At 39.5% G+C, this 25,920-nt stretch overlaps 1 protein-coding gene across 3 annotated transcripts in view; it reads right to left on the bottom strand.

The window, feature by feature from the left end:
* ppp2r5cb (protein phosphatase 2, regulatory subunit B', gamma b) overlaps window positions 1-25,147 on the bottom strand; it is a 28,571-nt gene extending 3,424 nt beyond the window's left edge. The window contains exons 1-12 of one of the 3 annotated variants that reach the window (XM_004542085.6): window positions 25,042-25,147; window positions 24,468-24,527; window positions 19,100-19,265; window positions 7,272-7,471; window positions 4,227-4,337; window positions 4,043-4,135; window positions 3,219-3,349; window positions 2,947-3,006; window positions 1,401-1,509; window positions 863-916; window positions 294-464; window positions 58-185 (exon numbers count right to left, since the gene is read on the bottom strand). In XM_004542085.6, coding sequence (XP_004542142.1) covers window positions 58-185; window positions 294-464; window positions 863-916; window positions 1,401-1,509; window positions 2,947-3,006; window positions 3,219-3,349; window positions 4,043-4,135; window positions 4,227-4,337; window positions 7,272-7,471; window positions 19,100-19,265; window positions 24,468-24,527; window positions 25,042-25,068 — 1,310 coding nt within the window. In that variant the 5' untranslated portion in view covers window positions 25,069-25,147. Of the gene's footprint in view, window positions 1-57; window positions 186-293; window positions 465-862; window positions 917-1,400; window positions 1,510-2,946; window positions 3,007-3,218; window positions 3,350-4,042; window positions 4,136-4,226; window positions 4,338-7,271; window positions 7,472-11,826; window positions 12,050-19,099; window positions 19,266-24,467; window positions 24,528-25,041 lie in introns of those variants that run through there. The other 2 variants (XM_004542086.6, XM_004542087.3) reach the window with 2 other exon arrangements.
* Window positions 25,148-25,920: the final 773 nt, after the last annotated feature.

Raw genomic sequence — 25,920 nt, 5'->3', positions numbered from 1 at the left:
CATACACTTCATCATAAAGATAAACAGATAAATGGAGGGGGTGGGGGGGAGCCTCACTTGTTCCAGTGGGTTTTGGAATTGCGGTAAAGGGCCGGGAACATGATGGGGAGGATCTTGGCAGCGTTGTCGCTGATCAGGCTCATGATATACTCATTATTCCAGTAGTACAGCGCTCGCTCTGCTACCTGACAACACAGTTTTTCACAGGGTTACGTGCGTACACAGACAAACAGAATGCACACTGTACGATTAACTAAAACACGCATCAAAATAAACAGGGATGTGGTTCAGACCTGAAAGTGCGGGCTTGACACACATTTGGCCAGCTGTCTGAAGAGGGGTTCCATGACTTTGACGAACTCCGAAGGCTCAATGACATCCAGTATCTCCTCCAGTTCGTTGAGGAACATAACTTCTTTTGGACTGTGGGTCTTTGGCCAATACTTTAACAATGCCATTACCGTCTACGCACACAGACAGGATACCAGGCTTATTAAAGAGGAAGCAGGAATGTTTGGACAGCCGATTTTGGTCAGCTATTAATCTGCTGATGGTGGATTACATGAGCTTACATTACAAAAACTATCAGTAGAAGCAGAAACAGTAGTCAACATATTCATAAAGTAGTTTAGTTGATCTCAGGGCCTTAATGCAAGCACACAAAATCCAAAACACCTTCCAGCAGGTTTGAGAGGACTTGTGAGCGCGTTTATGTTTGCTCCGACCTTACCCACCATAAAACAAACAGAATACTGTCTTGAGGAGTTTGAATGACGTATGTCTGAAAAGAGCTTGAAGGTCAATCGATAATAAAAAATAAAAAAAAAGCCAAAAAATCAATATCAAAATAAATAAATCTTACCGGTTCTGTAAGGGTGCTATCCTTCTCTAAGAACTGTACCACACAGTAGGCCAGCTGGGAAATAAAAGGGAAAAACAGGAAACGGCATTTGTTTTCATTTTGACAAAATCAGAAGTATCATAAATATTATTGGGAGAGCGATTGCACTCAACAAACTACAGAATCTACATAATAAAGTAACATCAAAGATGGCGGCTGTCCTAAATGTTCTAATCAGGCAAAAAAATGTTGCTGCATTGGCACATGAGCACAGATGTCAGTTTTTGCATGTGTACACTATTTTTAAACATTAGTTAGGGGTAAAAGGACCAGATTGTTAAGTTGAAATGTGCATTTTTATCTGGTGAACATTGAGAGTTAAAGTTGTGACTAACTCCACATTTTTTATCATTGGATACACGCTTCACTGACAAAATAACTGCTTTGAGGCATTACCTGCATGTCTGCCAAGTGAAAAGACTTTGCTCGAGACATACTTTTGTTACAGCGTTTTGCTTATAGCAGAGGAAGGCAGAGCAAGGCATAAGAAAATTCCTACCTGTGGGTGATACACACTAAGGGACTTGACTTTGTGCAAAGGCAGGAGGACTTTCAGCAGGAATATCTTGTGCTCTTCTTTCAAAGGTAATGCAAATCCATTGATTATGCTGTGAGAAAGACCGTTATTAGAGAAGAAATTACTCCAGTTTACAATAATTCGGCATCTAAATATTAATAAAAGTCTTGAGCCACCACTAATGCTCTTATACATTTCTTCCAAGGAGTCAGCCTGTCATTTTTGAAATGGTCTTGAACAATAGTTCTGCAGGATTTCTGAAGCTCTTTCAAAGACTTTCTTTGGACACTGTTCTTTCACTCATTTTCAGTCCTTGTACTTGAACATTATCAGAGAAATTTTTTTTCAGCACAGACCTACGAACACAAAATAATCTCTCAACTCATGGGATGAACCAGTAATATGTCCATACATAGCAACTTTGCAAATACCATGTGGCCTTTCAGGTGACCCATTATCTGTTTACTGAAGCCTCATTAGAAATGTTCTAATGAAAATGACAAATCACACAAGGACTGGACTAAAATCAGTGGCAACAAGTCTTATGGAGTGATGGCACCGAAATCTGTATCCTCCACAATACAACTCCATCTGGAAAGCATCTGATTGCCAACAGCTTCATTTTTCAATTGCATCCAGAGAAGTGCTTTGAATGTCCTTCAAGAAGCCCAGAGAACTATTTCTGAAGACAACTCAAAGAAATCACAAGAAAGCGCAGGCTGTGTTGAAGGATAAAGGTGGCGTTACTAAATATTGACTCTCAAACTTACTAAAACTATGCAAACTCACTTTTTGCCTCATATACTCTATTTCTACTTAAATTTGCAAATGGTATAAATCACTGCACCCTTTAGCCATTATCCTAGCAAACTACAAAGAAAAAAAAGGAGGTAGCTCAACACTTTTGCACATACTGTGTGTGTGTGTGTGTGTGTGTACGTACACACACATATATATACACACATATACACACACAGGGGTGTACATAAGTGGTCCGCAGGTGCACTCTCGCTATCAAAATAAAAGACGCGCACCAGATCAGAAGTTGCAACGCACGTTTGCGTGCATAAGATTTTCTGGAGGAGGACAGACATTTGTTTAGAACTCTTAAAGACGTCGAAGAAGCTCCTTTAAGCAATTACTTTGGTGTTCCTTCACCTCCAAAGAAATGTCAGAGGGAGTCCGCAAAAGAAGCGCATATTCTCGGAGAAGTGGTTGGAGGAGGTGAGTTGGCTTCAAACAAATGATGAACGCACAGAGATGTGGTGCAGAAAATGCCATGAAAATCCCACTCTAGTGGACCAAAACAGTGTATGCAAACGCATGTTGAAACTTCTTATCTGGTGCGCATCTTTTATTTTGATAGCAAATGCGCACCTGCGGACCACTTGTGTACGTGCGCGCACGCACACACACACACACACACACACACACACACACACACACACACACACACACACACAAAACCTATATTTTGAGCCCTATACTGCGAACAGCAGCTGCTTTAACAAATCTAAAAGTATCTTACCTGCCTAGTATTTCCAGTAGTTCTGCAATTCCATTATGATGCTCAGTCTCATAAATGAACCTGAAAAAGGGCAAACACACACAAGTTAGCAATAATGTTCCTTTAACCCTCAGGCTTTGTTAAAAATCACCACCCTTTCAGCTTGTTCGTGGCCACAAGTGGCCAGTATAGAGCCCTGAGGGTTAAAGAAAACAAAAAAAAAAACCAAAAAAAAAAAAAACCCATAAACAAAACAAGCACCATTAATGTAGCTATAGAAGACACACACTCACCTATAAAATATGTTATTAATCTGTTTTCTAATGTATGCTCGAAGGCCCAGGAACTTCCCATAGATTCGATGGAGAGTGGTCTTTAAAAAATCTCTTTCTCTGGGGTCTTCACTGTCAAAAAGTTCTAAGAGCTGAAGACACACACACACACACACACACACACACACACACACACACACACACACACACACACACACACACACACACACACACACACACACACACACACACACACACACACACACACACACACACACACACACACACACAAAAGAAGGTTACTGGGACAATAAAATTAAACGTAACCAAGTACTACATACAATGCTCTTAAGTGGGCATGTTATGGTTTTTATTGTTTTGTCACATTGATACTATTACAGAAATGCAGAAATGCATGCTCATACTAAACATGGCTAAAGCTTCAAACAATGATTTCAGTGTATGTGCAACTAATCTGAAAAAGCCAAAACTTCAGGCCTTAGGCTGCTTTAGTCACTAAACTTCAGACAAACATTGGCCTCAAATGACGTGTAGGAGAGCAGATATCCTCAATATGTTCTTTCCAGGCATCTGTGCGCACAGTCAAAGCTGTACACGCAGATGCCTCACCCACATGCATAAAGGCAGAGGAGCTAAAACAGCTTGTTTTAGACAGTGCACGAACAGAGGGGCTGGACCAAGCACTGGTATGCGATAAACAAGGATTATTTTGAACTATCAATCATGCAAAGCTTGTCTAGTTAAGAATAAAAATATCAAGGTGGAAATGAGCATCATAGCTCCTCTTTACAGAGAAAGAAGCTGTGCTCTAGCAACATGCTCACCTGCAATACAAACCTCTGGTCAATATACTTTTTGGCTATGTTTGGTTGAAAGTCCGGTGACTCTAAGAACCGCAGGAAGAACTCGTAGACGAGCTGTGGAAGAGGGGCAAAGACTTTAAAACAACAGAAATAGGTGAACAGGCTCTTTCTGACTAAACCATGTATGTGGGTGTGATGCATGTACCTGTAGATGCGGCCACGCAGCTTCTAGAGTGGGTTCATCTTCCTCTGGGTCAAACTCTGCACCCGTGGGGTTGGATGACGGCGGCAATGCCCTAAACATATTCACAGCAAACTGGGAAACAAAAACAGAGGACAGACAATCGGACATGCCAGATAAATATAAACTTGAAAAAGACATTTCCCCCACAGAAATCCAAACCGCTCAAGGAAGCGGTGGCCTCTGCCCTTTTTACTTGCATAAAAACACAATATTTAAAACATCACCATTTCTTTGTTTACGTAGGCTGCCAGTAACCTGTAGTAACAAATAGATCAAATCCATTGGACCATGTACTGTCCAAACTGCCTTTAAAAGACAAGTAAAATATTTCTATCAGCATAAACGTGTTTAAATGTTGCAAAATCCACTTTTTGCCATTTTTTAAAAATTGTCTAGATCCACAAATTATGAGTTGACTACATCCTCTCCTTCCTTTTCCTTCTTGAGCCCTTCGAGGTTAAAACCAACTGAGACGTCAAAACCTGATAAGCACCGCCCCCGGCTGTGAAGGAGACCTGCCTTATTAAATTCAGTATGAGCAGCTGCTGTGGCTAATGTTACCTTTAGGTTTGAGTGTACTCCTACGAGCCACAGTTATGTCAAAATTGGAATGCTGTAATGTAATGAAAATCAGATATTATGAAAAGCAATAAACAAGAACAGAGTGTAGGTTACTGTGTTTCATGTTGCTTTTTAATCAGCCTTTAGATTTGTTTGCTTCTCTCTGTTCTCTGAGCTCGTATCTTCCTCTTTTTAATATTTCATACATTTAACTACGATGAATCTGTGTATCTGTGGACTGACTGTGCTTTGAAATGTATCCATTTTTCATGCTACATCCACAGCACATATTAGGTATACTAGGCAAAACAAGGCAGTGAGCGTTGATTTGGGGATTGGTGTATATTCGTTTCTTCAGATTAAGAGCAGTGCTGTGAAACTGATTCATCACCAAAAATGTGCAATATGGATAAGTTAATATCTGCAAAATACAGCAGACTCTGTAAGGGGCAAAGACGTTAAAATGTTGTGGAAAGAAAGACCAGTGAAGTATTTTGAGATTACATTTTAAATACACATTGTGCAAACATATCAGACTTAAACTGTTTTTTAACAAGTTCAGTGTAATACATCAACTTTGAGGTATTGTTTGTATTAAAGAATTAATAAAAAGGTGGTAGGTGAGTGGATATCAACAGTCTCTTGCGCTAGTTGTCCATACTGGCCTATTTCTGTGACTGTACAGACCCCAGACTGTGAAGAATCTATTTTGCCTCTGAGACGGCGCATTCAGAACTCCTTTGGGATTCCAGTCGATCAGAGGTCAAAACACTCATTCACCATCAGGTTATTATTCCAAGCAGAAATCACTCCTTACTTTCAACAAATAGATCAGGACAACGAAACCACTGTTACAGTGCCATGTAGTGCAAATAATGCCTGTTTAAATAATGATGCTTGAACACTGAGATGTCAAAAATGCTCTGAAATACAGAAACCTTACGGAAGTAAATAATGTGCAAAGTTTTAGCATCAGAATACACTTTATTACCATAAAGGAAAATGTCGTGTCACTCTTTACTTACTTTGATCATAAAAGCCATCAGTGGACTTCAAAGAGCCCTTGTCTTTAAGGGGGTACGGGGACAGGCGCTGCCAGGAGTAAGAGTATATTTTTATGCTGATTTGACAGCTCAGTTGCATTTTCTGCCGCATTGATCAAATAAAGCCCAGGCAAAGGAGGACGGGGGGAAATTTGCACCTTGATCATCTGCAGTTTACCATGTGGCATTGAGGCCGGCCTTTGATTAACATCAAAGGCTTTTTAATTTGGCTTGGGAAAGCAAATCTGGCACCAGGAACACACTGAGACCACGACCTAAGAGGAACACCTCTCCAATCTACAGCAGGAGCTCCAACACAGCTGCACTGGCAACACCCTGATTAAACGAGCAGTTTTCAGACCTACACCATTGAGGGGTACAAACAATTTAGGGTGTGCAATACACGAACAATCTTTAGACGAATTCAAACAAGAGACATGCTGAAGAAAACAAACAGATCACCTGGTTGCATACGAATTATTTAAATGATCTTAAAAGATTTGTGGCAAAAAAAAAAAACTACCAAAATAAAAACTAAAATGGGTCAAGTGAAAACCACAAAATGTTCGTTCCATGCTGCGAAAATGAAACTGAAGAAAACAAATCAGCTTCATCACAAACATGAAAAAAAGAAAGAAAAGGGAATCTACCGGGTGAGATGGCTCTCCGAGGCCATGTGGCTTCCACTGAGCCTTTTTTCACAATTACAACTTACACAATTTTACAGTAAGAGAAGTGACACGTGACATCTCGCTAACACGAAATAAAGCAATTATAAAGGAACAATGCAGAGTTTGTGTAAGTGAATATTTTTAGACCTAAACTACTAAAACATTCCCCAAACCATATTACACATTGCACATTCTATGGGATAAAAAGCTTTATGAGAAATATCATCAGCTATAGAACCACAGCACTAGTACATCACAGGACATTACAGATTTTAATGTTCTATTCTAAATCATTTAAAGCTTTCATTCATGGAAACACTGGTGGCAGAGTTTCCTCACACTTAAACCTGACTTGGGTGGGAGTCCCATGTATCTTGGCAACATACTTTGCATTTTCTTCTAATTTTTTCCTCCATCTCCGACAATGATGTGACCTATTTACAACTGGAAAATTCCCTTACTCTTATTTTGAAAGTTAAGTTGACATAAGATGTAGCCTTTCGAGACAGAAAGTCCACACATACTTTTGCAATATGAGTAACCAAATCGCTTTTTATGCAAGGCTTTACTTTTTTCCAGGAGTTGAGTGATACAAAGTACAAAGATGGCTAACTAAGTTTAGTTAATTATGTTCACTTATACTCTCTACTTATTAAACATTTGCCAGGTCAAAATAAAATAAAAACAACTGGTCCAAGCTTCTCATTTCCACTGTTTACTGTAACACTGACCATGTGAACCACTTCTGGGTAGATCGGTTCGGTGATGACGTTCCTGTTGTGGGTGATGTACTCCACCATCTCGCTCAGCGCGGCTCGTTTCACCTCCTTCCATTTCAGGTCACTCAGTGGGTCTGAGACAAAATCGAAGAGAACGCAGCACTGACGCAACTTCTGGATAAACAGCTTCTCCTGCTCTGCAGGGGGAACATCTGTGAAACAGAGAGAAGAAAGGCTGGAATTAAATTCAAATTCTCTTCACAAAGCAAAATGTCAATGATTTTTAACATTAGAGCAGCAATGATACCGACAGGCTGACTTACTTTTAAATGTTTTGCTAAGCAATCTCTTCATTTTACAACCATATTTTATTTTGCTGTGATCCATCACAAAGGACTTATAATGTTATAGACTGCAAGGCATGTCTCTGAATAACTTTAGGTTTACTGAGCTGTGCTGTGCTTGTTTGAGACAGAACGGTTGCAGCTTTTGTGTGTGCGTTTTCATTTATTTGATAGTTCAGGAAATGCTGGATTTCCTACTGAAAACTCTTTAATAAAAACACCAGATACACATATTTTGTGCTTCTCCAGAGGAAAGAACATTTCGACTTGCTGGCTTTATTCTGGGCACGACTGCATTGTTTCTACAGACTTCACTGGAACTGTGAATTTGTGCACAGCAGCTCAGCTGTTTGCTTGGAGATAAGCATTTTGGTTGATAAAGCAGAATATATCCGGGTGGCACGTCACATGATAGATAATGAAGTTACCAGTGCCCCATGCATCAACTGTGCACAGCAGCTCTCTCTGTGCTGCCAGTGTACCCGGTGATGAAAGCCTGCTGACAGCCAAATAACAAATCACAGCTGCTTAAAGCAATAACCAATCACAGAGTAGAGCAGCCCTGCAGCTGACGTATCCGTGCGCCAACTGTTGTGAAATCCTTTGGTAAAAAATGAAAACTGTTCATCCAAATGATTTCAAACTCAACTCTGCACACACATACACACGTTCCTCTAGTTATTAAAGCAAAAAGCAACCAATTCAACTTAGTGAGGTAATGACTGCTATGTTATCGCCACATCAATGATGCACCCTCTGGGAATGTGGGGCCACACCTACCTGTGTATCATTATTAGCTTGCAATTAAAAAAAATTACATGTTTTTGCAGCCAATGAATTTTGCACAATGAGCTAACCTCCAATCAGTGTCAGTTTAAATGATTTATAACCACTTGACAGCTTCCTTAAAGATATGAACGATTAGAGAAAAGTATGAAAACATTTTGTCTGCAATTAAGTAATTAAGTGACAATAACAAAGCTTCTAAACAGAATTATTATATATTAAAATAGATCATAATTTCAATCAACTTTCTGGACTGCTCAGAGGGAACCTGAACAGAGCTTGAAGGGTTTGCACACTCCATACATCATAAGGTGTGCAACAGTGCAAGGTATGAAAGTACGGACGTTTTTATAAACAAGACCTACTCTAAATCTACAGGTAACCATTTTAGCAATTTTAGAAATAGCTATAATGTGTGCTCTCTCCCTTTATCAGCACTCAGGAAGAAGAGCTCTGAATAAAGTGCAACTTACTTTCACCTTTTTTTGACAAAAGTAGAAAGGACGCCATTACTACAAGCAGCCTATATAGCACCAAATAACCCCAGCATTATGCACTCTACTGTGATGGGGCCTTCACTAGGACACAGCTATTTCCCTTTTCTTTACAATGATCAAAACTGTCAGTAGCAGCCTGTAATAAATGACACGAGTCACAGAAAGGAAGCTTCTCCTCTGAATTAGCCTGAGCTCATCCGATTCCCAAGCTCCAGAAAATACCATGAAACCAAGAGAAGTGGATTGGTGCTCATTCATTTTCATCCAACACGGGGATTAGTGTCTTAAAACAGAATGCCACCTTATAAAACCTACCTATGGGGCAGCATTAATCTCTTCATCACAGTCTGTGATTCTTGAGTCTTTCTTTTCTCCCCATTAACAATCTGCATGTGTACCCTACATCACCATGGTGACTGCAGGCAGAGACAGGACTTTGGACCAGGGGGTGACCACTGCTAATCAGAGACGCATGTCTGCTGCTTCTACACTGGAATCAAGAGACCGCTGAATTGCTGATCACATCAGCTATGGCTGAAAAAAGTGTCAGCCAAAGGCATCATGCAAAACATGAATCATGGAGTAAAATAAGTCAGTCAGCACTCCCTGCTACACTCAGTAATCTTACAGATACATTTATAAGCGTCCAGTGGCTTTCTTGAACACTTTGGAATAAAGAGTTAAAACAGCACAGTAATCTGTAATTATATATCTACAGTATTTTCTGTGCAGACCCTGCTTTGCATAAGTTGATACCAGACAAAATGTTAACAGCTGGCACCAATAAAATAGGTCAATTCTAAAAGATTCAGTAATGGAGGCAATGCTCACAGACTAGAACCTCAAATTGCGACTGACAGCACACCTCCACATTAGTCACAGAGGAAACGTTAGCATTTAAAACAGCATGAAACAAAGCTGTCCTATGAGTTCTTTTAGGTAGACTACCCTTTTGAATCAATAATGTATTTGCTTTATAATTCCCCAACACTGTTACAGTGTCAAAGCTTTGTGGTGAAGCTTCCTTACTTTACTGTTGCTTCCTTTCTTATCTAATAGCTCTTTGTTGGCTCTTGTTTTACATTTGTCTGTTTTTATACAAATAGTTATACATGCCATAAGATATTTGGAAAAAACTGGAAGATTTTTGAATTTATATTTAGAAGACTAACTGCCATATTCAAACTACTATCCGCAAACAGGATCCAATTGAGCACAGTAAAAGGTCAAACATCAGCCAAGCTCTTGAGCTTTTGCCACAACATCCATTTTGTATTTCTGGAGCAAGTTTACATAAGAGTGTCTTCCTTTCCAGTGAGGTGCACTAACTGTGAAAGTAAAACTCACGACCACTTTTTGTGTTCATGACTAATATTCAGCTTGCTTCTGCTTAAGTGCGTACAGTGTGTTTAAAAATATATATATATTAAGCCTTGTTTGGACAGTGAGCACAAATACTTGTCAAAATGATGAACAATCCCCTCTAAATGCATGCAAGTTAATAAAAATATTTATAAGTGTTAAGTTAATATAGTAGCATCTGTTTTACTAGGAAGTCTCAAAATTTTACCCTTAACTCTTTAACGCTTTAAATCCTACAAGGACCCTTTAAGGTCTTTTCTGAATTGAGCTGCTTATAGAACAAAATGACTGGATGTGTAGATTCGTGAGGGTGGTCTCTGCTTATTCAGCTACCCTTTGAAAAACCCAGAAACTATCATAATGGTCATCAAACAACATCTTTACTGATAAACACTGAGGTGTCAAAACTTGTCATTAAGGGTAGAGGGGAGGTGGTCAAATGTGGTGTTTATAGCGAAAAGAGTAAGATGAATACAGAAAAACGGTTGCTGAGTTATTTGAGGCTTGGTACACCTGCATCAAGTTTTGTTCCTATTACTGTTACAGGCCGACTCATGAGCACCTCGACTCATCAGCCTCTGAGTGCTGAGAGGTCTACCAGCTCCTGTTACACAACAGCAGTAGGGTTTCTGAACAGACCTAAAATATTAAGAGACCTGCTGTGCAACTGCAGACTTCACACACGAGCGTCTCTGCATGGATCAGTGAATAACCTTTACTCATCTAAAAGCTCCAGCATGCATACAGGAAGCCAGCCACGAACACAAATTGCTTCTAAGCACAACTCTTGACTCAGACATTCTGTACTACGGAATATGAAAATAACTGATTAATAAAGTGTCCCTAATGGCAAATGTGGTGCGCTTACCATCTGTCCCTTCAGACACAGGATATCCGAAGGAGGGACCGGTGGCTTTCTGCCATAACTTGCTGTAATTATCACTATGCATATAAATGTCACGAGACCATGTTAACAGCCACATAAGCAACACCATGATACTGACATCACTGTGACAGCAGCAAGCATATGAAATAATTGGCTGCATGTTAAACACACACTGCCACTTCATCTAGAGACAGCTTCCAGCTTCCTTAAGTTTGTCCGAATCAACGTCAACTCAAAAAGAACACTGGAGCTACAACAACATCAAACAACCTTTCTACTTATGTTAGTCACATTGCAACAATACAATACAGACATATACAAACTAACAACAAGCTTTGACCTCACTTTCTATGACATCAATAGTGTTGATGGGGGAGGGGAGACTCAAAACTACCAATCTTACACCCCCCCTAAACTAAAGCTAAGCTTTGCAATGTCTTAGCAGAACCCTTCCTTGCTGACATACAAACACAATCACCTCCTTTCTCTTTCAAAAACCCTCGTGCAAACAACACTAAAAAAAAACTCTTAAACTCGCCTCCACAAAAGTAATGATACATATAATATCAAGCTTTTTTTTTTTTCTTTTCTTTTCTTTTTTTTTTTTAAATCACCAGCTGTGGCTGCTTAACACTCAAGCCCACCTCCTCTTTAAACAGACCAGTACACAGCAGCAGATTTCCTATTCTCACCTCTAAAATGCATGAGGGCCACAGGCTGGAAAGGCCCATTGGCGCTCGGTCCATCCAGAACCATCCCGCCGGCAGCTCTAGTACATGCCAACATCAGTGAGCTGAGGCAGGAAACAGGAGAGAAGAGGGTAGCCCAGGCTAAGGCGAGGAGCCAGCCTCCATTTTAGCACGAACACTGAGCAGAAAATGAAGCTCCCCTGCTGCTGGAGGGAACCAGCTAGTTAGTGATGTCATCCCACACAGAAGCAACCTGGTTGGTTAGCTGCAATCACATGGGCGGGCTGTCAGAATAAATAAACATGAGGAAAGAGACTGGCTATTGGAGTGGGGAGAAAAGGGGTGGGCCAGTTACTGTGATTGGGCCAAAAGAACCTACATCTGTCAAGGAGTTTTTAAAGCACAAACAACTCGCCTGAATTCCATTTAACCGGTTCTGAAATAACCACAAATGGAATAATAATACCATGGAATACAAATAACTGTACAACATGTAGGTTGCTTGTAAGAAGCAGAGGACAAAGGAAACCATTTATTTCTCTTTTAGTCTTTAACTCCCAACAACACCCACATGGAAAAGAAATAAGAAAAACTTATAAAAGACTTGCATCAGCTTTAGCTTGCTTCATATAGTGAATCATATAACGCTTATATGATATACTCATGAAAGTGGCCACTTTCTCATTACTTTCATATATTGTTTTAGGAAGTATCCAAAACATGGAAGTTTCATTTATATAATTTTTCAAGGGATCTTATATCTGTTTTCACTCTTATATGCTTTTCATACAAGTTTCACACAAGACAGATACAAACTTTAGAAGATTTATATATATCTTTTCCATATTGGCAAACCTAAATAAAACAAAATACAACAAGGTGTTCAATGCTTAATGTCACCTTACACTGGTCATCAACTAGTGGACCTTTTTTTAATGTCTGCTGCCATTTCCAGCATGCGTGCCAACTTTGTGCGCGTGTGTCTGTGTTTGCATGACAGATGGCTCTTCAGCAGCACAGCCTGAGCCCAGGTGTATGTGACAAGAGAAACAGGAAGGCAGGAAGTCTCAATGTGAGCAACACAGGATGTGCATATGCAGAAAGCCACATTTTGAATCAGCAGCACTGGGGAACAAAAGCCTGCACTGTAAACCTTTGCGGGCACATTGGTGACACAGACAATTAAAAGCAAGAAATCCATACTCCCAGTCACTGGCGTAGCACTCCCAAATATAGTAACCACTGCACCCTTAGAATACAATAGGGCTCTGTAAAACTCTGCACACAGACAAACACAATCAGAACATACACAGACATTTTTTTTTTTTGTGCATGCCATATGTGTCATCATACTGAAAGTACAGTAAGCACATACAGACAAGGTGTCGAAACAGTGATTCAGCTAAAGTCATAAGCATTCCTATGCACGAAGAATAACCACGCAAATACAGTGTAGATGGGTGTGAATTAAACAGATTTGGACTACAGTCACATATAATCTAATAATTTTTGCTGCATAAGAAAGCCACCGAGGAGAAAAGACTGCACAAAAAGACTTTGCTTACCCCATTAGAATGAACATTTCATAACCATAGCTGTGTGACAACCCACAAACATTTCTATTAAAATGTGTGTATGGCATACTAGCCTTCGCAATTACTTCTCTTCTGTGAAGGACAAAAAACGACATTATTTTTTTGCACTATGATTGCTGTCATTTCAGTGATTGGCAGCGTTAGCTAAGATTACATAAAACTGGCCGAGCAACTACAGCAAGGCAACAGGGTTGTTTTTTCTATGCAGTTTCTGCATAATGTGCAAAGAAGGAAGACATTGATATACTCTTGACTGCTTAAAAGTAATTAGGGGAATCATTATTTGTGGATAATATTGTCCAGCAGATGTAACTCTATACAGAGGTTTGGTTAAGCTCGGGGCGATCGTGGCTCAAGAGTTGGGAGTTCGCCTTGTAATCGGAAGGTTGGACAGTCTTGGTCGTTGTGTCCTTGGGCGAGACACTTCACCCGTTGCCTACTGGTGGTGGTCAGAGGGCCCGGTGGCGCCAGTGTCGGGAGCCTCACCTCTGTCAGTGCGCCCCAGGGTGGCTGTGGCTAAATGTAGCTTGCCATCACCAGTGTGTGAATGTGTGTGTGAATGGGTGGATGACTGGATATGTAAAGCGCTTTGGGGTCCTTAGGGACTAGTAAAGCGCTATACAAATAGAGGCCATTTACCATTTAAGCTCAAAAAAGAAAACTAGAATACATAAAGTGTTTTGGAAGTTTCACACTTTCAAAAAAACAAACAAACAAACAAAAAAACAAAAAAACACTGTTTTAGGCTAATGTAATGTTTGTGCAAAATGCATTTTGTGTGGTATTTCATAAAGCACATAATGGTGTCACGGTTCCTCCCTGTGGGTTTGCACTTCTCCGCTGGAGGTGCAGGAGGTGTGGTGTGGTTCGAGTCCGGCTGCTGTTTGTTCTTGCACACTTCTTGTATTGCCACTGTTGCTCCTGCTACACAACCTTGAGCTTGTATACGTGTTTGTCTGCAGGTTAGAGGATGTAAAAAGTCTTACACTAAAGTCAACTGTACAAAATGGGAACAACTACACCCCTAATGGATGTAATACTTAACATCTAGTTTAGTTGGTCCTAATATATACGATAATGGAGCACTTCATCAGCAGGAACTAATCTGGGCATATAAAGGGCTCTTTCTTGCCATTTTGTACCTTAGGCATAGTGCATCCATGACCATGAGAAGAAAATACTGGATTACTCATTACAAATGCTACTTTGGCACATGCATTCACCAAACTCGAGCTTTCTGCTGTGTCTGTGCTATTTTTTAAATGCGAAGAAACTTGTGAGATTGCTATAACACAAGCATGGTTTCAGAGCTTTTTCTAAACGTATCATTGATATCAGCAGCACTGCCTAAAATACACAACGAAGTGGTTCATTCACAGGTCTGCTGATCTTCAATGTCACGGTCCTCTGTAAACGCTTAAGGCTCAGATCTATTTGGAGAAACAGACTGATCGACGCAGCTGAGGACACAGGCTCTTTCAACAGTGGCTGAACTTAGGCACCTTCCAATGATAGGGACATCTTTATCAAGATCCAACCTATTTTTTCTTCTTCTCGTAACGCAAAGATGAATCACAAAGCGATGATACATGCTGATCTGTATTAGTCACATTAGAAGCAGATATATTAAGAAACAAAGCCCAGATTTGTTCATTGTGCCACTAAAAATGTTGCACAAGTGGAAAACACCTGTGGCTGATGACTGCAAGATAAACACGCTTGGAGATCGCATTTAATGTTGCAGCTTAAACCTGGTAACTTGAGGAATGTGTTATTATAATATGTACAACAGTTTAAAAGCTTAAAACGTTTTTCAAAGTTCAAAAACAAGTTTTAGACCTGCAGATATAGTAAACGTGTGTGAATTAATTAAATACCATTTTCAATATTTACTATTCTTCCAAACAAAAGACCACCAATTCAGATACAGTGTCATGTTTTTTAGTAGGATCCTGTCATTTCTGAATGTTGCTGATGCATAAATGAAATATTCACTGCTTAAATATAGCAATGTGTCTGATTCTCTGACTTCTAGCTACAAAACCCTTCTAGAAGCAATGCTGAAAAGTCCAATCGTGCAAAACCAGTGCACAGCTTGAGCAGTTTTAACACCATGATCACTGCCAGTGACTTTTTTTTGTATTTTTATTCATATGAAATGTCTGACCCGGGAAGTTTCTGTCATGAGTTGTAGGGGCCTTTTTCTGCTCCCACATGTATTCAAAGTTAAAGACGTTTCTCTGACATGACATGACAAATAGTGATTTAACGTTAAGATTACTTCCTGGAAGCTTTAGAATGTAACTAAAAGACAACCACAGTAAAAGCAACATTTCGATTCATAAAAATAAAAACTGACTGACGTACACTTTAGTAGTTTGACTTAGACCTGTGTTTTCTGCTAACAGTCATTGACACCTACTAAACAACTGTATTACAGGTAGCAATAACAGAACTAAACACACAACTTATTTAGTTTTAACATCTTCACGTTTGCTGTCATTATCCTGTCTCCCTAGTGCTAGGCTGAAAAAATGCTTAAAAAAAAAAAAAACATAACTGCTGACCATATAACTTCTGTCATCTTTACTGTTTATCCCTCAAAATGAAGATGACTGTACACTGAAGAAGTCAAACATAACTAGCTGTTGGCACACAGTGTGACACCAAAAAAAAAAAAATAGTCAGAACTGTCAGAAGCACTGCAGCTTATTAGACTTGGGACAGCCCACTGTCTCCAGCTGTCCCTGCTCCGTGCTTCGTCATTTGTGTCCATTGTGTCTTTGACTAGTGCTGAAGCCCGTGTACCGTTCTCACTGATAAGATTCATTTCAGACAATTAATAATTTACAATGAACTACGCTCATTCAACAGGAGAAACACAACGGGAGAAACATAACAATTTGTGACGCATAAACTAAATCCAAACTACTTTGAATACTAGTAGCTACATGTTTATAAAAGAGCAGAAATGTCCCAACTTAACCTGCGACAATAAAAATAATATTTTAGTACCCACCAGAATCTGCCGTGACATAGGCATTTAGCCTCGTCACTATCTGTAACATTTTACTCTACACAATTTCTCTCTCATCCAACTGTTTACTCAATAAAACATATCTCAGAGTTAGCACGAACTACTGTTCACAGACTAATAAACATTCTCGGTCATTATGATTTCATTATGTTGTTTTTGTAAGGCTTTTCCTGGTGTCCTTCTGTTTAAGTGTTTTATTTTCCTTATGTTTTCTTTTTTACATTGTGTACAATGTTTGCATATCTGCGGTCTGCCGACTGTTAGTTATATCCATTAAAGTGCCCCTTAAAACAGTTTCAACTTATAAAGGAACATGGGAAAGTTTTGCATTGCCATTAAGCATAGTCTCATTAAAAAGGTAAGGACTGCAAATTTCATACACTATGTTAACTGTACCCTCAATTAAAAAAAAAAAAAAAATCAGATTAAAAAGTATTATCTGTTTTAAAACTTTGGTTACAAGTAGATATACTCATGTCCTTCAACATCACCTCTCATATTTGACACTCTAGCCACAAGGTGGCACCAAACCCTGTGAGACCAAGGCTCCATGAAGGAGAGCTCCTGCTTTAAAAGAGAACCCATACAGAGGGAGCAACTGTTGTTGTTCTGTGCTTTTTGGCACATGTATATAACACTTGCAATGAGACAAAGAAAGAGGAATTAATCTCCTGTTTACTTGCCTCAGTCAGACAGATCTCCAGCTGAACATTATGCCAAACACAAAAAAAAACAAGTTTGGATTTGTGTATTTTGTCTTATAAAATCTACACACAAAAAAAAACGGCAGCTCACCACATCGGGTTTCAACAGAAACCAAACTATCGTCCAAACAAATGCAAAAATTTGAACCATACAGTCAAAGAAAGCACACACGAATCTGGAAGTTCATGGGAAAGGCCTGCTTCTGGTCAGGGTTTTTAAGTCTCGCCTCAACTTTGCGGCTCTGCGGGACAGGCTCACGGACATGTGTTTCCATCAGGAGGTGGTGAACATGCCTGGAATGAAAACAGGCCAAGCGAGGAGCCTGTTTGGACAGGACTAAGTGATAACATCTACTTGGCCACTGTGGGATAATGTTTTGCAGAATGTTATCAAAGCTCTCATTGGGGTGTGGGAAGTGAGCAGGCTGTATCAGAAATGAAGTTAAGCCTATTGGTTTCCTCACACGTTACAAAGGTAACGGCTAGCTAAGATAAAGACAATCATTTTTTTATGGCAGAGCATAAAGACACAATGAACAATAAATGGCCTGTTATCATGTTGCCACCTTAGGAAATCCAACTTTGCTCTACATGCCAAGGTTTCCATAGACAGAAATAACATTCGTAAATTCTCCTTGAAGAACGCTGCCTTTGCTCTACTGTGAGCTTACAAGCCTCCCACCGATGACGAAAAACAAAAACAAAAGCGCTCTTTTCTGCACACACGGCATCAGTGCCAGAACGTCCACAATATCTTTTACCAAATACAGAAACTTTTGAGCAAGTAACCCAACAAGACTGCATTCACCACCATTCGGGGTTACATCAGTTCCATAAACTTTACACTGCTGTTGCATCAACTGTAAATAATCTAACAATCCAGGAAATATCTGTCCTTGAAAGGAGATGGATAATTCTCCCTACCCACTCTGAAAGTGTCGGGCACATTTCCAATGTCCCAACTTTGTTTCACTTACTAAACAGAATAGTCATCTGGGGACCACTAAAATACCCTTTTCCTACGAGATTCTTATTTTTCCTGAGTCTGAACATTTAGAAAGAAACAGAAACAGTATAACCAATTCCTGTTGTGCCATTGCCACTATCAGTTATAAAATTGTTTTTGAAGTTTAATTACATGATTATTTAACAGCCAACAATGTCAATATAACTGTCTGTAAAGCATACCACTATGTTAGGTAACTATAATTAAAGTACTGAGAAATTATGCGTGCAGTCATCCATGTATACACAGGACAATGCTGACAATATGCATTTATTGTGTCGCAGCAGTGTTTGCTCGTTGCTCTTGGATCTGGCACTGAACTTGGACACTAAATATCCATATACATCTGTAAAGTTCACGAGGAAAGACAGGAGGAGGAATAGTAATAGCTGGCAGACATGTCTTATCTGCTCACTGGCAACATTCGGAAACACAAGGGCCGTGGAATTAAAGCTTTATCTCTGGATTATCACTAAATATAGATGCTTGGGTTAAATCCAGAGCAAAATCCATGCCATGCATGTCCTCTGTTTGTTTCCACATATTGCATAATGTCATGTTCAGCCTGGTATTAAAATGGGGGTGATGCAGCAAGGGATGCTCATGGGAACTTCTGTGGGGAAGGAGTGACTAAATAATTGAGTACGTGCTTGTTAGTACATATTTCTGTGAGGTGTGCACTTATCTAGATCTGCATTTGAGACATTTCTTACATATTAAACATACACAGGCAGACCAGGTAGTTTTCTCCACCTGCCAAATTTGGTTGATTTGATTTTTGAATTCTGTGCAAAACCCTGAAGCGTGAAAACATTACCTCAACTCCGTTCTCTATGAATATATAACAAATGCAAATTCTACCAAATCGAGCGCACTCTGTAGTTCATTATGTGATTACATAAAATGGATTTCAGACTGTCACACAGGTGAATACCTTTAAAAGCAGGAAGTTTCTGCAGTTCCCTGTTGTTGCTCAAGCTGAAGCGAGAGGAGCTCTGCCTCTTGTCCTTTTTGACAGGTGTCTGGGAACCTGGCTGCTTCCCCTTTAGTAGCTGAGTTGTTGGAGGAACACTATTGCTAGCCTTCCTGTTAGAGCTCTGCTGAAACAAGAGAAAACACACATTAGTTACACGGACATAAGAGCAAAGACACACTAAAAAAAAAAGATGCAGGTATAAAATATGGGCGAATGAACCTCTGCAGAAATCTAATAAAAATGTGTGCATGCAGCCACCAGCCAAGGAGCACAACTGGTACTTTTAATTATATACACTGAGTTGCCATCCACTTGACAAAATGCTCATTAAAAAAAACAAACCCGTTTACCAAATGTACAATTACTCTTTACAATAGTGCATCATCCTGATGTGGGATCACCTGAAAGCAGCAAGTTCAACTGATCCAGCCTTCCTACTAGGATCCATTTATCAGTGTGGACCTGATGACACAGAGCTTAATTCACCTGATGCAGCTGTGGAGTCTGAGTCACAAGAGATTTATCAAATTCGCTTAAGACCCAGACAAAGTTGGCCACAGTCTGAGCCACACTACAAGACAGACAATCAGTCTGTGCCACTAGAAAGCTGTTGTGTGAAGTGGAAAATGCCGCTGTGCTGACTTCTGCTATGAACTCGATTACATATTAATGTACTGGAAAGATCTGAATTAACTCATGTAAGTATATTAGGCCAAAGTAGAAACATCTGTCATCTATGGTTCTTCTCATTTAATGCTTCAAATTTTCATTTGTCAGTTATGGTTGCTGACAACAAGCCAAATAGGGCTGCCACAAACGATTATTTTGATAGTCGACTAGTCACCGATTATTTTTGCGATTAGTCGACTAATCAGATCATCATCCATTAGACGTAAAACTACAGCTTATTGCACCAGCAGCATCTGCTCTTATATAACTATCATTAGCTTACAGCTTTAAGTGTTTAAGGTCTGTGCTAACTAAAAATAAAGACAAGATGATAGTTTATTAAATTTTAATGAAATTTGCAGATTGTTTCGGTGAAGTTTAATAAACTCCTTGCTATCTAAAATATAACAGGACACTGGAGTATATTCTGGAGCATCTCACACTTCTGATAATCAGCTGTCTGCTTGACGTTTATTCAGCTGTGTAAAAACTATAACTTTAATCTCAGACAAACTGATTTACTCAGGAACAAATAAAATACTAAAAAAAAAAAAAGCCAAACAATAACATTTTAAGTTATCTAAGTGACTCATATATATTTAACCTGAGTAGCGAAAGACGGCGGTGGGTTTGAAAACGATTTGCGGGGAGTCCGGTGTTCTCACGGCGCTAGTGAGCCTAGCCCCTGGCTCGCTAACGAGCTAGTGGGTAACAGATGTCTCTGAAAACGTCGGAGCGCTTTTGAAAATATGTGGTGTCCTGATAAACTGAGCAGATATTTGAGGTTTACACAGCTACATTCTCGCCTGAAAATATGTTAAACGTTTATTTTGTGACCCAGAAAGAATAAAAAGAGTAACATTAAAACTAACTAGCTGCCGCCATTGTTGGAAACTGCGCTGGGCCGCGCTATGAATTCTGGGACACAGCTGCTTCTTCTTCTTTCGGGTGGCTGTAGCTCAGGTGGCAGAGCAGGTCAGCCACTAATCAGAAGGTTGGTGGTTCGATCCCAGGCTGCCTCCTCGCTGCATGCCAAATATCCTTGGGCAAGATACTAACCCCGTGTTTGCCTACTGGTGGTGGTCAGAGGGCCCGGTGGCGCCAGTGTCCGGCAGCCTCGCCTCTGTCAGTGCGCCCCAGGGCAGCTGTGGCTACAATGTAGCTTGCCATCGCCAGTGTGTGAATGTGTGTGTGAATGGGTGAATGACTGAATGTAGTGTAAAGCGCTTTGGGGTCCTTAGGGACTAGAAAAGCGCTATACAAATGCAGGCCATTTACCATTCTTCTTCTTCGGGGTTTAACGGTAGCTGACATCCTTGTACATGCAATGCTGCCATCTTCTGTTTCAGTCCGTTATTACACTCTTAAATCCTGCCACTTATTCCTGCGTCTTTTGTGATCGTACAAAGTTTCAAACGACGCGTCGACTATTAAATCAGTCGTCGACGATTTTGATAGTCGACGTAATCGTGACTAGTCGACAAATCGTGGCAGCCCTAAAGCCAAATGAAAGTTACATATATATTACATAACAGCCTTTACAGTTATGCATTTCTGGTTGACAGAGCATATGGGAAAAAAGGAAGGGTGGGGGCAGTGACAACAGCTTGCAGCCCAGCGATTTTAATTTGACACAGGTTGGTGCACTAGCTGATCTAATACATGGCTGCTGACACGCAAGTCTAATGCTGGCAGAGCCTGAAACTTTCAGCTTGAAAAAAAAAAAAAAGAAAAAAGAAAAAAAAAAAAAATTATATATATATATATATATATATATTTCAGTAGGTCGGCAAGGATGACTAATATATGTAATTGTTAGCCAGCTGTTAGCCAGCTGTTATTAAAGGACAGGTTTTAAAATAGAACAGATAAGGCCTTTATTGTAATTGTAAATGTACAACGCAAATGTGGAAAATAATAGGGATTATATTAAACTGGTAACTACATAAAGCTCTGAAATAGATATAAAGCTTAATGAAATTATCTGCTAACTGACAAGTGTGGATTTTATAACTCAATAAACTGGACTGTGTATATAACACAAGGCAATAAAATAGTGTGTTTCCCACAGATTTAGCTTGTACAGTCATGGCCTAAAGTTTTCATTTCATGTTTTTATAATATGGTAAAAACATAATCATAGGCATTTGATAAGCTTTTGTTGTCAGTGTGACATGCTGGATGTCAGCTTCGGGGCTAAGTCCAGAAGCTCATAAAAATGAATCTGATCTCTTGGCACAATAACTCTGAACCAGTGTGAATGACTACTGTAAAAACTCAAGTTGCATATTGTATACAATACAAAATTTGTGCCATGACTATAATCTGTGTGTATGTGTGCCTTTGTGGTTTATATGCAAATTGGACACGGGGGGGGGGGGGGGGGGGTGTCTCTTGAAAGGATGAAAAGAAAAATATGTAAATGTTAAAATGAGTCAAGTGTACTTGGGCAGACTTCAAAAGACCTTGCCACCTAAACTCAGTCCATCTGTGGTGACACCGGAATACAGCCTGGTTGAGAACATTGTAATCTGTGCAAGAGCAGGACTACCTTTTGCTTTCTAGGCAGCACAAACAGCTGCCAGCTCTCATTCCACACGCGACATAACTGCATTCAAATGCTTGCCTTCCTTTAAAAAAAATTAAAAAGCCTCTAGTTGTTTGAGGAATGAAGGAAGTCAGATCTTCCTTATCTTCCTTTTCTCTGCTCAGTGTGGGTAGCTCCTCCCCACAAACACACAATAAAACAGCAGAAAAGAAAATGTAGTCAGATCATAAATGACAACTGAACAAAGTAATGACTCTCACACTGAGCTTGAAGTGAACTTTTGCACATATAGGGAAACATTAAACATTGTTTAAACTATGCTATCTTCCTGGTGCCACAGAATTTCCTCATATTTTATTTTATTTTTTACAAGCAGTGTATGACTGTGCAGCACAACAAAGCAATGATTCACATGAGATGCCAGTAATGCAGATGGACAAACTCAATGTTGAACAATTTTGTTATGAGGGCCAAAGATAAATTTCCCCAGATGCGTCCTAATCCAGATGTAAGCAAAAAGGTTTTATAGCAAGTCACAACACATCACTCCTCAAAGGAATTTTATTACTGAAAATCATAGATCAATGCATTAGCAGCAAGTGGTTTATGAATAGCAATAGCTATCCTACTTAAGAAAAATCACAAGGCAGCAGTTTCATGAATGTTGAATAAAATTTGTGTTTTGAAGTAAAGCTCTCTGCTTAAAGCCGCTGTATGACAGGTCAACCATGTAATTATGGGTGAAATATTGATGAACTCAGACATGCCCTAAACTGGTGTTAACGACACATTTAGCAACAGGGTATCAACATCAAAAAGAGAGCAGCTCGAGTCACATGAAGTCACTCACCGGTCCACTAAAGATCCAAGGCTATGCGGCTATGAGATTATGATTTTAAAGTTCAGTCATTATCATCATCATCCCATTTTACTAGTTTTATTAGTACAGGGAGGTCAAATGTAAGGCCAGCAGACCAGAATGAGCATGGCAAAGACTCCAATCCTGCACGCCAGACAGCTTTAGAAAATATGAAGGAGTTCATAGATTCCTATTGATTAATCACTCCCTACTCCCATTCATACTCCTACAAAGCCATTAAGTAAGAGATAAACAATTAAATGACAGAAAGTTCATGTTTTTCCAATATTACAGTAAGTCCACAGTTGTGATGGACTGAGATTTTCAAATTGAGATGGCCAACACAAGTAGTCCATACTCCCATATTTCACTATGGTGTTCATGTGACTCACATCCATCATTAGTTAGCTCGCTACAGCAAATTTGGTCACAAAGAAGAATTTTCCCCTGATGAGTTCAAAGAATCATGAGACCTAAAACAGAATAAGCTTTTCTTGTTCCACTCCACAGGAGGCTTCCTGTCCTTTTGCATGAGTACTTGCTGTCAAGTGAAAAATATACAATTTCTGCACAAGTATATAACATAGGCATCCTGGTTTGTGGAGGCCTTTGTGATGCATTTAAGTATTCTGAATCGGCACTTCAGGAGCAACATTATAAATTGTAATCTGCAAAACACTGAATTGATAACAAGACAATAAACTAGATATACACAATAAAACTTAAGCTTTATCGTGTCCCTCTTCATTTTTTTTAAATTGAAAAAATAAGTTCAGCATGTACGTTCATTTGTATTGCAACCACAATCACTAATACTGGAGACCACTATCATGCAGTAATAATCCAATTATAATGTAATACTCCTCTTGCAAAGCTGGTGTCACTAAATTCCATTTAATTTTAAATGACTTGGAGGTAATTACATCAAGTTGAAAAGGTTATCCCAACCCTTGCGGTCTCTGTTTGATCTGTGATGAGTCTAGGGTGTGTTGGTTTTTTTTAACTGCTTGTTTAGCTTTTAATATATCATTTACAAGTTTCTATTTCCTCTATCTAATCTAATGTTATATATCGCTCTGTGTTTAGGGTCTTTGGTAATGTATATGCTCATTCTATTTGAGTTGTTCTCTTGGGCAGGGGACTATCACAAACGAGATCTGACATCTCAAAAGTCCCAATTTGAGGGTTAAATACATTTTAAATAAAAATAAAGTTATGTGTTCTTAGAGTGGTTTTCCTTGTTAGCATACCTCATGTTCTGAATTCTCCTGTCCTCCACTCTTCCCCACTTTGCCAGACTTGGGAGACTCCTGCAAAAACATTTTCAATCAAAAGATTATAAACTTGATTTAATTAAATGAAGTTTATATTGGTTGACAACATCCGGTGAATGCAATTGGTGAATGCCGCCTTGCACAAATCCAAGCTAAATATAGCACGCCTGCCCACCCAGTCTCGCACTCCTGTTTAACCACACTGTAAAGTCTGCTGTTAGCTAGCTCACGTTACACGACCCGAGGTTTCAGCTTCTAAAAGTCCTTAAATTTACACCAAAATAACACACACGTGCAATGTAAGTATCACTTTAAGATAAGGGTACTCTATTTACATAACACTGCACAACGTGCCAAGTGCTAACATGACGGCAGGATAGGGCTAGCAGGTAATGATTGCAGGCTGGCTAACGTTTGTGTGATGGGACAGTGCGCTGGTAGCAAAATGTCGTATTATACACCCGGCACGTTATCAATAAATTCAATGAAATGTAACTCGTGCAAAGTTTGTTCACTATGGACACGGCCTGCTAGCTTTTGTCTAACTCACCTTATCTTTTTTCGTTTTATTCGGCATTGTACAAGCGTAACCGCCCTTGCTCCCCTCACGGATACTCCACAACCAAAACCTTGACAACTCTCAGGACAGCACACTGCAAGGCGGTTCAGTCTGCCCTTACGCTGTGATTGGCTGTTTTCAGTCAGCTGACTCTGGCGCGTCACGCTAACGATGGCCAGTGTAAAGGCACCGAGAGCGCACCCTGCCGGTGACAGGACAGCAACACATAGGATTACAGGCTCCCGATACTTTGGATTACAGCCATCGACAGCATACTTCCTATGGTCATTCCATGGAAAATCAATCAGTGCCTCCCACATGACCCCCTCATAATGAGTTGGCAGTGTATATATATATATTTTTTTATTACAGATACATGTTCAGGTACAGTTTTTATTTTACTTATTCCTTTTCATTCATTTTTTCGTCTAAAATCTTTGAGCATCCCAATCCTGGCACATACCATAGTTTCAGGAGCGAATCTGCTAAAAACTCGTCTCCATAGTTGTGTTTCCTTAATGTTTCTCCCAGTGTTTTTGGCTCTTGTTCTTCTAATGTGTTTGAATATGTAGAATTATCTTTAATAAGTGATTTTATCCAAACTGTGAAGCAATTTGTAACTAGGTTTAAAAAATCCTATATAAATAAAGTTGTTATTATTATAGTGGTAGTAGCAGTAGAAGTAGTAGTATTATATACTGCAGAATTTTGGGTAGACTCGGATGGTGAAAACAAATTATAACATTTTATACCAGGCTGAACCATCTTCGTTATGTGTCAAAATAATTTTCCTTTATAGTTATATTTTTGGCTAAATATATTCACGCACCTGTAAAACCAGTGGTAAATGGCCCGTATTTGTATAGCGCT

This window comes from Maylandia zebra, linkage group LG15 (genome assembly GCF_041146795.1).
Source record: "Maylandia zebra isolate NMK-2024a linkage group LG15, Mzebra_GT3a, whole genome shotgun sequence".
NCBI classification, from domain to species: domain Eukaryota; kingdom Metazoa; phylum Chordata; class Actinopteri; order Cichliformes; family Cichlidae; genus Maylandia; species Maylandia zebra.
This window is presented reverse-complemented; position numbering and strand designations above follow the sequence as displayed.